This window comes from Leptonotus elevatus, chromosome 14 (genome assembly GCF_054856555.1).
Source record: "Leptonotus elevatus isolate MCC_2025b chromosome 14, RoL_Lele_1.0, whole genome shotgun sequence".
NCBI lineage: Eukaryota > Metazoa > Chordata > Actinopteri > Syngnathiformes > Syngnathidae > Leptonotus > Leptonotus elevatus.
Window position 1 is genome coordinate 19,428,234 of NC_141252.1, and position 15,319 is coordinate 19,443,552.

The 15,319-nt window shown below is 38.7% G+C and overlaps 1 protein-coding gene across 2 annotated transcripts in view; it reads left to right on the forward strand.

The window, feature by feature from the left end:
* The first annotated feature begins 1,206 nt into the window (after positions 1 to 1,206).
* Positions 1,207 to 15,319, forward strand: part of ccdc88c (coiled-coil and HOOK domain protein 88C) — a 72,173-nt gene continuing 58,060 nt past the window's right edge. For both annotated transcript variants that reach the window (XM_086094310.1, XM_086094311.1), the window contains exons 1-3: positions 1,207 to 1,783; positions 3,070 to 3,182; positions 12,000 to 12,108. In XM_086094310.1, the coding sequence (XP_085950436.1) occupies positions 1,724 to 1,783; positions 3,070 to 3,182; positions 12,000 to 12,108 (282 nt within the window). In that variant the 5' untranslated portion in view covers positions 1,207 to 1,723. The remainder of the gene's footprint in view (positions 1,784 to 3,069; positions 3,183 to 11,999; positions 12,109 to 15,319) is intronic.

Consider the following 15,319-nt stretch of genomic DNA (forward strand, 5'->3'; position numbering starts at 1 on the left):
CTGGTATATTTCACACACAGTCACGCACACACACTGTGGTGTGTTTTTCTCCTTGAAACACTGCAATCAACACCTGTACTGGCTCCTCGAAGTTTGATTGATTGATTGATTGGTTGAAATGTTTAATTCGAATATTTGTCAATACATAAATAAGTGACAATAATCAAAGAAACAAAATGAGACATTATTTGTGCTGTTTGGTACTGTACAATGTCAGGAAATTTAAGTAATTGTGACTTTTGAAATAATGTATTGTGATCCTGATAACCAGCTTTGTGAATAATCCGTAATGCTCTTTTCTAATATTTATTGAATGTAGTGAGGTTTTGTAATTATTGCCCCAAACTTCAGCACAGTACTGCAAATAAGGAGACTAGTGAACATTATAGAGTGTGGAGTGATTTACTGTCTAATACCCTCTTTGCTTTATTTATTATTGCAATGTTTCTTGAAATTTTACTCTGTATATGGTTGATATGTGTGGTTGTAATCTATTGCACGCTCCTCGCCCTCCAAACTGAAGTGACTTGTAGTAACACCAAATTTTCACTTGATAACGCTGCTGTCCAAGGAACTGCAAGAACGACGGATTGTTCACACACGTTCCTCCTCAAAATCTCATATAGTAAAAAATGAATAAATCAAAAATCAAAAGGGCCACCATCTCCCACATATGACATATTCAAGCATGTGCACGTTTGGCCAGGTTATTTTCTTGGAGTTGTTTAAAATCAAGTAACAAGAGTCACTGTTGTGCTCTGACTGTAGCAATAAAAATATAGCAAATGAAATTGTTTTATTTGATCCTTTGACACGTTTTAATCTACAAATCTGTCAGATCCCCTCGCGTGTTATATCCGTTAAATTAGTTTGGAACAATCTGTCAAACTTTGTTTTATTTCAACATTTGATAAAGTTGGTGTAAAAACTATCTATACAATTTGACAATATACACATGCGAATACGACTAATTACAGCGAGCGAGTATATGTTCTCATAAAGTCCTCCTGGTTATTGTTGGTTCTGACGTCACTCCCAGTGAAAGCGCTACCGAATTACGGAATAATAATTGGTTAATTCGTCGTAAAAGGCGGGGACTTTTGAATTTCTAGAAACTGATTGGATGAAACTGTCGTCAATCACATTGCACTTGGTGCTCCCCGCTCTCAAATCAGTTTGGTGCGCATATTGTCATTTGAAGGGCGAAGTGGGTGGATGGGATGTGGAAATATCTTTTGTGTGAAAGAAAACGCCAGCAACAACACTAAATTGCTACAAGTCGTGTGCGTTTAATTTTATTCATTACTTTTTAAATATCTGCCTTGCCTTCTTGTTTTTCGCGGATTTTTTTGCTGCTTTACGGCCGAGTCGCGTATCCTTGACAACGCGAGCGACTGTCCTGGCGAAGTTTAGATTACATCAAGAGTTTTGTCCGAGACGTGGAATAAACTGTTTATTTGACCACTTTAACCACTCGACATGTTTGCGGCGCCCTTAAGAACTACCATGAACGGCTTTTAACGAGTTTGGCGCGTTTTGGAACATGAAACCGTGCGTCGAGCGAAGTGGGACAGCGCGAAACAATAGTGAGTGAAGAGAAAGCTCATCCGGGGGAGGTCGATGCCTCGCGGCGGCTTTGTTCTGCCCTGCGTGGAGACCTGCTGCGAGCCTGCCGCCAGCATCGACTGACTGATCAACAGGGAGCTGGGCCGAATTCGGCATCATGGATGAGACTCTTTCCGAGCTGCTGGCAGCCTTCCTGGAGTCGCCGCTCGTGTTGTGGGTGAGTGGGAGAGCCATGTTTGCCCCCTGCCAGAATACTGATAGTGTACATGCATACAGAGACACTTCATCCATCGTGTCATAGGATCTAATAGCAAATAGAAAAATACATGAATATTTTAAAACGTATGAAAATACAATTGTTAAAACGTCAATATTAATAGCGAATAAAGTGCACAACCAAAGGCTGGAAACTCATAGCCGAGAGAGTTTTCCCACAGTAAACAAATATTAAAATGAGACACCTCAGTATCAATGTGTCCCTGATTCGAACAGGATTTAAACATGTCAATAAACTGTCAGGTTTAGTTGACCTCAAAACAAACCTTATTTTGTTCTAACTTTCCACTAAAACACCAGTTTCATGATTTAACACAATTTTAAATGTCAAGTTTTGAGTGGAAAGCAAACGCGTTTTGGTCACTGAGCAAATGAAAATAAACTGATTGTGATTTTTATTTGTGGCTGCGGTCTACTTGAGGCCCTCAAATCAAACCAGGCTTCAGGTTAATAACCCTGTGGTACTTCCTGTTTGTCCTTGGCCCACATCCTGTTGACCTTTTCTGGCCAACCATATTATTTTCTCAGAAAAAATCTCATAAAAATAGGGTCAGAAAGCAGAAAACACATTGCATACTGTAAATTGCATACTGAAATACCAGTGTCATAATGAAACATTGAATGTCTCGCATAATTTTTTTCATAGGTGATTTGCTCTTGGTTTCAAAGTAATTCACAGTTTGACTTGTAACAGTTTAAAGCAACACTAAGGAACTTTTAGTTTACTTTGATTATGGCCATATGGACAAGGTCGGTAACGTTACGCCTGAAGGAAGACCATGTTTCTCACAAGCGCATTGCGTAATTTTTTTAGCTTGCGGCATTCAAATTGACTTGTCTTTGTAACGAATGGGGAAAGGGGGAAGTGATGTATGCCATAAAGTATTCAGCACATTTGTAGTTTTGTGTGTGGCAGTGTTCCTACCATCCTCCTCAAAGTTGTTTAGTACCAGTAAAAATTATTTAAAAAAAAAAACTCAGGCCATGGCAAAGGGACCATTCAACTAGTTTAAAGTCCATGTTTCATCAGAAGAGTTATGAAAATATTTTATTAAGGTTGAAAAGTTCCTTAGTGCTACTTTAATTCCTCTGGTGCAACTGTAGCTACGTGATCTTTTAGCCTCTGTCCGGAACATGTCTAGAACTTCAAACCCTCTAAAACCATAAGTAGGAATTGACAAGTTAATTGTGTCTAATATTTTTTGTCTTCTTATTGTTTGTCTCAAGGTGCGGACATTGGGTCCACTGGGGTCATGTGACAATGCGGGCTCAGAGGAGCGCGTCAACATGTTCGTCGAGCTTGTGGACGGTGTCTTTCTGCACAAGATCATGACACAAATGTAGGTAACGCTTTGTGAGAGTCTTGCTGACATGATTCAGTTGACAAATGCTCTTTGGTCTATGTGGACAGGATATACTGCATGAATGGTATCCTGTGTGCATCTATGTGAGTGAGTTTCTGCAACCACATCCTGACTGGCTTGTTTCAAATTGTCAACGTCGCAGCCAGATGTGCTCATGCTCTTAAAAGTGTTCGTTTTGCCATTAAAAGCTGAATCGTTTTTTAGCTTCAGTCAGTGTTTGTACTGAGTCAAGCTTGTAGAGTTAGTGTAATTGAATTGATAAATTAAATGTATAGTTGAAGTAATACGGACTAAAAATACTTGTACATCAGGACTAACTGACAGCCAAACAAGATGTCAGTGCTGGATTTGCTGTCAACAGTTACAATCAAGGGTGTCTTCTTCTGTAGTTGTTCTTGCGCACAAGTATCTTGTGCTTATGTTATGGCAAATCTGATGAACATATCACAAGCATTAGCACATAGTATTTCCTTGTGTAAAATAGTTCAGAATTGACGCTATTATTGACTGGTGACCAGTCCAGATGTTGTACCCCGCCTGGCCAATGAGGACAATCATTTAAAAAAAAATGTTTTACAGTCTATCCAAGCTGACTTTGGGAGATAGGCGGGTTACTAGTTATTGTGCTTGACTTGGCGTTCAATCTAGTTAGATCGAGCTAGCATCTTTGACCATGCTGATAATGTCTCAACACATTGTTGTCTTGTTTTAGTGTTTCGTGGGTAGGTAGGTAGACCAATCCGATTTTAGTTGGCGACACTCTAGTATCCTGGATTCGGCCTGTCCACAAGCTTGGGACGCGCCCAATGGTTTGGCCACTCAAACTAGTGACTGTAAAACAACTGGTGCTCTTTCTTAACTCATTCACTCCCAGCCATTTTCACTGAAGCAATCCCTTTGCTCCCAGTTGTTTTACTGAATTTTCACTGATTTTGCAAGGTCCACAGAATATTCTGTTCTATTGCTATAAAAACAAGAACAACAACAAAAGAAAGATTAGGGTCTTTTCTTTCATCAGGAAAAACAAGTATATTTCTATCTGTTTCCGTTTTGCAGGAATTAGCATTAGAATATAGCAAAGTTTCCTCATTATTCACATTCCTGTTGAAAACACTGACAAAAAGAGCTTTTTGCAACATGGCCCTGGCGGATCTCTTTACTCTGCTGCCACCTGCTCGCTGTTTTTTGTAATAACTACCATTGCTTTAAGTGACCTCTTCATGTCAGAAGCTGTATCAAAGCCTTTTGTATGCTCTAGCATAAAAAAAGAACATAAACGTATTTATACATTTTTGGGGTTGCATGAGTTAAGCATTTATGCCTTCAACTAGACAACATTTCCGTCTGCGCTGTTTCAGAAATTCTCTATTATTTAATACAGTTTACAGTTCATAACAGATGGCCATTTATGTGATGCTCTCAACCAATCAAATCCCATATTCCCTTAGAACAGTTTTGCTGCACAGTTTCATATAAATTTGTTGGTAGATTTACTGACTTAAGGCCCAAGTAAGGATTTATTTTCTCTTAAGAAGCACCAAAACTGGTAACTTTAATTTTAAAGCGTGTTGCTGTAGCACAGTATATCGAGTGTGAGGTTTTTCTCCCTCTCTCTCCTCTGTTGAGTGACAGAGAATTGTAGTGGGCATACCGTCTCCTTGGGCTGTGCACTCTGAGATTAAATACATCTCTGGTTTTAGTAGAGCCGCAGCGACCATGGCGACGGCTTTGAGATAGGTAGGCTAAAACAACAGGTAGGTAAGTAGTCTTACTGGGCCACATTTCACTCAGTATTTTGTATTTGCGCTATTGTTCGACAGCAGAGACAGAAAATACAAAGTATGTGAATGACAAAAACATTAGGAATGCAGCTCTATTAAAATACTGTATACCGTATTTTTCAGACGATAAGTTGCTCCGGAGTATAAATTGCACTGGGCCAAAAATGTATAATTAGGTAGAAAAAAAAACATAAATCGCACTGGAGTACAAGTCGCATTTTTTGCGGGTAATTTATTTTACAAACTACTTGACCAAAAACTGATATTACGTCATCTTGGAAGGAAAGTTATATTATTAATAAAGAATGGACAACAGGCTGAAGATATGCGTGAGATATGCTAACACAACAAAGGTTTATTACTTGCATCTTATACAGTGTTTCCCACAGATTTTAAATCTACTTGGGTGGGTAGACTGAGGGTGGGCGAGAGATGGTAGGGGGTGTTCTCAGTCCTGTTACTTGTGTCTCCTCTAACCTCATGATCCACAAGTGAGTGACGGCGAACTAATGTTACATGTGGTATATCTGGTCGCGACACGTTTAAAAAAAAAATATATATATATAATTTAACATTTTCTTGAAAACTTCTTGGGTGGTGGCCAGTTTACTTGGGTGGCCCGCCCAAGTATTAACATTATGTAGTGGTCCTCAACCCTGGTTCTCAGGGACCGGTATCCAGCCTGTTTTCCATGTCTCCTACAGCCAACACAGGTGGGAATCGTTATCAGGCTTCTCCAGAGCTTGCTAATTAGCTGATGATATGAATCACCTGTGTTGGCTGCGGGAGACATGGAAAACAGGTTGGATACCGGTCCCCGAGGACCAGGGTTGAGGAGCACTATAGAATAGGGGTGGGAACCTCTGGGTACCTCACGATACAATATGCGATACAAGGCTCACGATAACAATTATCTTACGATATGACAATACTGCGATTATCGATATTGGTCAGGTAATAAATCCACGATAATTTACGATAAAACTAATCAAGACATAAACGGATGTTTTTTCAATGAGAAAATAGTTTTTTTTGTACTTTCACTGAAACACGATATTAAAACTGCTGTCTTCTTCACAGGGAGTAATTTAGTGTATTTTCATTTCATGAAGATTTCATTAATTTTAACAGCTGCATTCTATCGTCTTGATTTACTTACCAATGAAAGTCGTTTAGGTGTCAACATCCAAGTGAGATCGTATATTAGTCTTGTGACCTTTTGAACAGCTTTTTTAAATTTTTGGCCAACTTTGTACACTATTTGGTAAAACGGAAACAATCTGGTTAAAATGTACAAGATATAATGTATAATTGTTAGAGCTGGACCAATATGTTTTTTTCAGGGCCGATACTGATACGGATTATTAGTAGTCAAGGACGCCGATAACAGATATTTGGAGCCGATATTCATTTTCACTAAAAGGGAAAATATTGGTATCACAAATTTTAAAAACGCAAACTTCAGCTCTTATTTTATTTTATAAAAAAAAAAAAATCATGTTTATTGAACAATGTTTAAGGTTGGAGTTAAAAAAAAAAAAAATCCTAGTCAATAGATATTTTTGTTTTACAAATCTAACAAAAAGTTCAGGAATCTTTCAGGGGCAGTAGCATGTCTTCAAAAGTTAAATAAAAGCTTGAGCAAATGGCTCCTTATTGTTTGCTACAGTAAATACAGGTTGTTGTTTTTTTATTTCAAAATATCTGAAATATTAAAATGTTACTTATCTTAGTTTTAATTTTAAACAAAGACAGAAAATGCAGAGAGTTCCCAGGGTCAGAAGCATCTTATTTAAATAATTAGTTCCCTGATTATTATTCTTTGAACAATTTTCAAAATGGATCTATTATCGACCGTATGATTCTTCAAAATGGCAGATGCCGATATTCGTCAAAATGCTGAATATCGGTGCAGCTAAGCGGCCCAGCCAATAATCGGTCTATCCCTAATAATTGCAGAACATAACACTTCTCCAAAACTTGAGGGGAGAATTTATTAGTGTATGTTGGGATAACTTGTGTAGCAGATGAAAAATCCTGGAAAAATGATCTCAAGAAAAAGGTGGGATCCCGTTTGGATGATTATATTTTGTTTGTGTATAATATTTCAGTGTAACTATAGTTGATTTCAACAAAAAATAGTTGGGCAGTGTAACATAGACCATTTTTTTGTGGATTTGGACTGAGTGCTGTAAATTTTCATTGTGATTTGAACAATTTCCCTTTATTGATGAATTGGGATTTTTTTCCAAATTACTTTCAGATATCAAAAAATACTTTTCCCATGGTAAATCATTCCAACAAATTATATTAAAATGTTATTTTTGTTTTTTACTATTTAATGATTCATCATAGTTTGCAGTATGTGGAATCTTGACAAGTGACATTTAACTGAATAGTGTATTTGCCGGAAATGGTGAGGTGGCTTTGTAGCATGGTAGGGTGAGAATGGGCGGTGGGTGGGGCGGGGTATCAACATGAAATGTGGCAGTTTTAATATCCTCTAATCATTCGTTATATCAGATATTATGCTATCCAATCAACTTTAATAGTACTACGATTATTACTACAAGTGATAGACCCGATTATCGGGGCCGATATTTTGGCAATTATCAGTTATCGGCCTCCTTGACTACTAATAATCAGTATCTGTATTGGTCCTGAAAAAAGGATATTGGTTAATAAATTTTATTTGCATAGCGCCTTTAAAAAACATGTTTTTGTTAAGTGCTTTGACAGACCAACTAGAATACATATTAAAGAAAAAATGCGAACAACGTAATCATTTAAAACTAACAAGCGCTCTGGCGGAAAATGCTGAGGATTTGAGATTGTGGGCTCATCAGAGGTGGCAAATCCAGGTGCAGAAAGTAAAAACCCTGCCATAGTTTGGCTATAGCCCCAGGTGCTAGCTAGCTAGCTCCCTAGCTAGCTCCCATTGTGCTCGTTTACCTGCTAGGGAGCTAGCTAGCATCAATGGCTAAAGCCAAATTGTGGTAGGGATTTTCCTCTCTGGACCTGGATTTGCCACCTCTGGGGCTCATAGGTGCACAATAAATTCTGTAGAGTAAATATGACTCTATTTCGAGTGGGACCAAATAGACACAGTTTTAGAGTAATATTTACACTTTGAAGAGAGTCAAATGAAAAACTGAAGAAAAAAAAGTCACTCAAGGGTTGAGGAACCAACTCACGACCTTTTGCTTGGGAGACTGCCACACTACCACCTGAGCTATGCCACTCCTACTATTTGCTTATATCCAAAAGGAGACCAAACACATTTTTTGGTCTCTAGGAGTTACGAAGATTCCAGCTGACTTGAGCGATATTTCTTTTTTTTCAATTCGTTATTTTACTCTCTTCCAAGTGTAAATGTTACTCTAAAACTGAGTCTATTTGGTACCATTCTGAATAGAGTCAAATGTACTCTACAGTGTGGTTAAAAGCTCAAGGCCAGTCCCATATGTGTTTTAAAATCGTCTTAAAATCAGTTCTCAAATGGACTGGCAGCCAATGCAGTGATGCTAAAATTGGGGTGATGTGATGCTACCTATTGGAATTAATGAGAAGCCTAGCTGCTTCATTCTGAACCAGCTGGAGGCCAGAGAGCGATTATTGATCAACACCGAAGAGTAGTGACTTGCGATAATGTAACCTGGAGAAAATAAGGGAATCAATCAGTCATTCTAGGTTGTTTTTAGTAAGTAATGATTGGTATGCAAATGAAACAAACACGATTGGATGACTTTGTTGATATTGGTTATGAAGGTGAAATCTGAATCCAAGATGACTCCCAAGTTTCTGGCTGTAGACGACGTGAAATTACCAACCAAGGAACCAAGGCCAGATTGAATATTTTGAGCGGTATTTGGCAGGTTGAACAGTATTGTTTCAGATTTGGAGTTATTGAGTTGGAGGGAGTTGGATTCCCAGGTAGCAGGTGCTTTGTGATACTTTTTGGACTTTTCTGCCACATACAAGTCAAACCCACAATATCAGGCTTTGTGCATGTCGACCTTTGAACAGAAATTCTGCCCCCATAAGGGTAATACTACTAGTAATTCTACTACTTTTGGGCAGTTGATTCTCCTCACTGGGTGGATGTACTATCCAGATATTCCCGTGTCCCCAATCACACCACATGTTCATGTCTGTCTTCATTGTTTTCAGATATGTTATAATAATGCTATTGTTCTCCACTCAGTGATTGCCCCCTGGACTGACTGGCCCCTGCCCCCAAGGCAGGATTTAGGTTTTGTAGGGTATGTACGAGAAAGTGGGTTAAACAGGAGGTGGTCAGCATCGAGGAGATGGGAGGGGTATTAAAAGGAAGGTCACTCAGTAAATCTGTTATTTTATCTTGTGTGTGTGCCTTTGTCTTTGCTACATTGTGGGGCCCATACACGTGTGTTTTTACAGGTTTAACTACCTTTCTCGGGACATTTTGGTGGTTCCCACAAGTTCAGACCTCTTTTTGAGAGTCAAAACCTGGTTTTAGAGTTTAGGTTCGAATTGGGTTATGATTGAGGTTAGGGTAAGGAATGGGGGTAGGCAATCATTTTTGATGATTGGGGTTAGGGGAAAGGGCTAGAAAATGCATCATGTCAATGAGATGTCCCCACGATGATACAAAGGCAAACGTTTGTGTGTGGGTGTGTCGAATTACTTCAATAGTTAACTCACGATTAATCTCAAATTTTATATCTATTTTAAATCTACAATAAAATGTACAATAAAATATTTTTTTCTAAGTTTTCATACTCTTGTTAACATAAAAGAGGAACACATTTTTAAACTAATAGAATAATGTCTGCATCTTTTAGTCATTGATACAGTAATTTCATAATTAATAAAACAGAGTTAAAATTAAAAAGATGTACTGTACTATAAAAAAATAGTGTGATATTGATTTGTGTTGAGGTCACTTTTCTACCACTAGATGGCATAATTGCACTTGTGAGACATTGGTGACAGCTCGGTGCATTTTTCTTTTCATATTAAGAGCTATCTAAAATTTAACATGAAGTAACTTGTCAAATATTTTTAAAATAGTAAAATACAACTTGACCTCAGTTTCCACAAATCCATGCATTATTATGAAATTAATTACTGCTAAATTTTGATGTGCATGTGTCTGTTGCGTTGCGACTGGAATTCCCCCAGTAAAGGCTTTCCAAGTAAGGGGCGGTATCGCGCGTTAAAAAAATTAGAGGCATTAAAGGAATTTTAAATTAACTCAAAATTAACACACTAATTTTGACACCCCTATTTTTTATATAGGGTGTATTCAGACCTGCACTGTTTTGTCCGCTTTAAACGGACCAGAGTTTGTTTCCCACGCTGATCTTTTGTGCAGGTCTAAACACACAAAACTAATCCTGGCGTGGACCAAACAAGCGGACCGAGACCCACTTTTTGAGGTGGTCTCGGTCCGCTTCCAAACGCACTTGGTGCGGTTCGCTTGGCAGTCTGAATACAAACCACGGCTGATCCGCTCCAACTACAGCACATATGCGCCTTTTTGGGCTTAACAAGCCACCGTGGCCGAGCATCGCGGGGGGAATATTGCCCGGTAGTGAATATTGTGCTAGATTCATTCATAATCTTCCGTATTCTGTTTAGCCACGATGTTGTCAGCATGTTGTGGTGTGAACACGGAGCGCTACTGCTCCTCTGGTTACTGCACGCAATCGACGACGCGTTCCAAAATTAGAAACAGCGTCACGGAACCCCCGTTGAATGAGCTGCCAGTGACGTTCGCAAATATCTTGCATCTAATAATGCCACAAATATGCATGGCATATGCAGCACGTCGGAATTTCATGTTTTCCTCTATTTCCGGGTTTGGTTATGCGTTCAGCCCACGTCATTTTTGTCCAATGAGAGCACAGATTGTCACGCGGTTGACGTGATTACACAATATAGTCAACTATATTGCAAAAAGCACAGTGTGAATATAAACCGCACCAAACGGAAAAAATTAAGTCCGCTTTTGGTCCGGACGAAACAATCGGACTAAAATACTTTTCTGGCCTGAATACACCCATAATCAAAAGTTTTATTTCTTAAATTCATATTGTGTAAAGCAGCATACTGTATTTTCTTGTCTAGAAGCAAAGCTAAAGAGGTTGAAAAAAAATCTGACGCTTAGCCTGGTGGGCCACCAGGGCCAGATGTTGTAAATCCAGGTTCAGAAAGTAAAAACCCTGCCACTGTTTGGCTTTAGCCATTGATGCTAGTTAGCTAGCTAGCTTCCTAGCAGATAAACGAGCACCATGGGAGCTCGCTAGCTAGCACCTGGGGCTTAAGCCAAACTGCGGCAGAATTTTTACTTTCTGGATGTGGAGCTAGCTCCCATGGTGCTCGTTGACCTGCTAGGGAGCTAGCTAGCTAGCTAGCATCAATGACTAAAGCTAAACTGTGGCAGAATTTTTACTTTTTGGACCTGGATTTGCCACCTCTGCACCAAGCTAATAAAGCACTGGGGGAAAGCCTGGTCTGCTCTCAGTGACAAGGTAGCAAGACCAAAAAACAGACCCACCCGATGCTGTGACGGAGCAATACTTTAAGAGTATCTGGGAGAAGGAAGCATCACACAATACCTGTGTCCAATAGCTGTCAGACTTACAAGTAGAGCAGAGCAACCTCCCAGAACAAGAATGTTGGACAGCTTAGCATGATATCTATATTTCAAATGAATGAAATACATTTTTGTAATTAGGGGCGCAGTGTCCAATAAAAACCGTTGGATGTTTTTACATCTCCGGTGAAGCTCTAAGCGTAGAACTGAGCTCTGACATTATTCTCATGTCCCATAAGGCCAGGTCAGGCAATGTTGCCAACCTTTCATGCTCACACGCAGTTCATATGCAAATGAGACTGGCACACAGTGACATGTAATGCAATAAATCCTCATTGTGAACAAAGCCACTTATTTCTGTTGATCCTTGTCTCAAATAGGCGTAACGGCCATCAAGCTAAACCTTCTCGGTGTGTGTTTTTGTCTCCATAGTGACCCCAGTCCAAACAATCAAAGGCTGAACAAGAATGTGAACAATGATGTGTCGCTTCGCCTTCACAACTTGACCCTTCTCACAGGACACATCAGGACGTACTATCAGGTATGCATGCTCACAAAAGACCATTCACACATTATTCATCACACAATAAACTGTCTGTTTCTCTGTTTAAAGGGCTGACATTTGTTTGTGTCTTCTGACATGCCTCATCAACTTTGATGCGATAAATACTGTACGAACATATGGAGGATCAAAACTGCCAAAATTACAAATAAATAAATGACTAAATAAATAAATAAATGACTAAAAGTGAAATAAAAATGGATATAAAAAATATAATTAAAAAATTAAATCCCCCCCAAAAATAAATATAAACGGAAATAAAAACAATATATATATTTATATTACATTATATTTATATTACACTCATTTATGCTAAGCACTGTGTGTGTGTGTATGTGTATGTATATATATATATATATATATATATATATATATATATATATATATATATATGTATATGTGTGTATATATATATATATATATATATATATACAGTCAATCGTCATTTGTTAATCCGTCAGCAAAATAGGACGTCCGTCATTGACGGATTGCCAAATGTATTGACTGATTGACGATTACATTAACGGACAAAACCTTCCCTTTCGTCAATGCTAAATTTGTACATTTTTCAAAGTTTCCCGTCAATTGTCAACAAAATGGGCACACGTCATTGACGGATTGACGGACCTTTTGTCAATATTGATGGAATGTCTACCTCTGATTTATGCATTCTATACTTTTTAAATAAATCACTAATCAGTCGTTTTTTTCCTGCCCAAAATCAGCATTGACTTCCATGAAAAACCATATTGGTCCAAGTCCAACCCTATTTTTAGGTAAAGCGAAACCTACTGTAAACGTCACAAGGATTTAAAACATTAGCAACTTGATATTCCAGAAAGAGACTAAAAAGCAGACAACATGGTGATAAGCCTATCATGGATTGTCTTGTATAAAGAAGTTGAGGTTCATGATGACAGCAACATAAATGTTCATCTGTCTTTTATGTTAAGCAAGCAATGCAGATGAAAGCAGCTAGATAACTTTTATCAACACCTTCCATTAGGCTTGGCAAGACTCTAAAAATATCAATCAGACAGTAAAATGCTTCCGCTTTTGAGCTTTAGAGTTGCTATTTGGAAGTCTTTTAACAGGTTGTCAATTAAAAAGTATTATTATCCATCCGTTCTTCCTAATTTGCCAAAATTACAATGTAAGCGAACCTTTTTATATCGAGTACTAACTAACAAAAATAGCATGGGCAGGGCTGAGAACCACATTAGTGTGTGAACCACATTCGAGTGTTTGCTAGTAAACCTAGACTTTACATGCAAAGTCTTGTGTGTGAACTGTGTGTGTGTGTCTGTTCTTACTACTGCCAGAGACAAATGTTCTCAAATGCTCCGGTAATATTCTGTGCATACTAAGCCACCCGACCGGCCCACCGAACAAACACACACCCCTCGACTAGAGGGACGCAGTCTCAAAGTTCAGTTAGATTGCACAAGGAGGAGTCACCGTGTCAGCACCAAGTTAACATTTCATTTAGGATTTAATACCTCATGAAGCTCTATGACGGTTGCTGTGTTAGAGCTGTCAGAAATCAGTGAATCGCATTTAATAGCACAGTCATTGTTAAGAACATTTAGATTCCATTTACATTCTTTTAGGTTGTGATTCAATTTCATTTTGATTCTACAGGTCGCAAATCCATTCCATTTGATTCAATATCTATTTATTTGAAAAAGGTTTCCAATATGGATTTGATTCCGTAAGTTAGTACGGATGGGTGAGTACCTATCCCAGATATCGGTATCAGACAAATATCAGCCTAAGGTATCGAATACTCATGAAGACAACCGATACTTGTAAACAGGTAACCTTTTTGGACAACGCATATTGAGTGTTTATTAGCGTTTTTTGTTTTGTTGTTGCAGAATTACCATTTTAATCATACTCTTTTTCCGCTTCCTGATCATCATCCGTATTTGTATGGATTTCATCAGTTGCTAAGTCATCCTCATCTGTTTCTTCTTCTGCCAAGACGTCAACAAAGGCTTGGTGTCAAAGTCCGGCTGTTGAGGGCCTGAGTCCTGCATGTTTGAGAGATTTCCCACGTTCAACACAGCTGATTCATATTTAAGCTCATAAGCAAGCTCTGCAGGAGCTTGATAATGATAGTGATCATTGAATCAGGTGTGTTGGAGTAAAGAAACCTCGAAAACATGCAGGACTACGGTGCGAGTGGAAGGAAAGATGGTTGGTGCCAAATACAGGGCAATCTTGAAATGGTTGGTGCCAACTACAGGGCAATCTCGGAAGACAACCTATTGGGGTCTGCAATAGACCTGAGACTGGGACAAAGGCTCACCTTGCAGCAAGACAATGACCCGAAGCATACAGCTAAAGCGACAATGGAATAGTAAAAAAAAAAGGCAAAAGTCCTGATCTAAATCCAATAGAAAATCTGTGGAGTGATCTAACCTAGCTTAGCTGGAGCAGTTTTGCAAGGAGAAATTGGCAAAAATTTCAGCCTCCTGATGTGCAAAACTGATCGAGACATACCCTAAAAGACTTGAAGCTGTAATTGCAGCAAAAGGGGGTTTGACAAATGATTGTTTCAAGGGGGACGAATACTTTTGGACACCCTACTTTTCAGTTTATTTGTTGTAAAACAAGTTTAAAATAAGATTAACACTTTGTTTCACTTTACAATTGTGTGCTACTTTGTGTTTAACTTTCACATAAAATTCCAGGGAAATATATTTGTTTGTGGTCGTCCCGTGCTATAATGTTGAAAAACTCAAGGGGGGTGAATATTTTTGCAAGACACTGTATGTGTCTGGAAGAGAGCTCATGAGCACTACCCAGAGATCCCATCCCCTCTCGACCATGGATTTCACATGAACACAGAGACTGGCAAGTTAGAACCACTATGCTTTGAGGGTGACACCACTGCCCAAAGCCTTTGTTGATGTCTTGGCAGAAGAGAAAATAGATGAGGATGACATCCGTACAAATATGGATGATGATCAGGTAGAGGAAGAAGAGGATGATTAAAATCCAGTTATATTTTATTATAGTTCAATTTAATAATTAAGGTGCACTTCACTATTTCTCCATTTGGCTACACAGAATGCTAATCTATTATTTAAAAATGTTCACAAGTCTGTTAGATTAGGCCTCTTAATGAGTAGATGGGCGACTTGAGCTAGGCCGTTGTGTCCTGTCCTGGCTTGGCGCCTTTCTA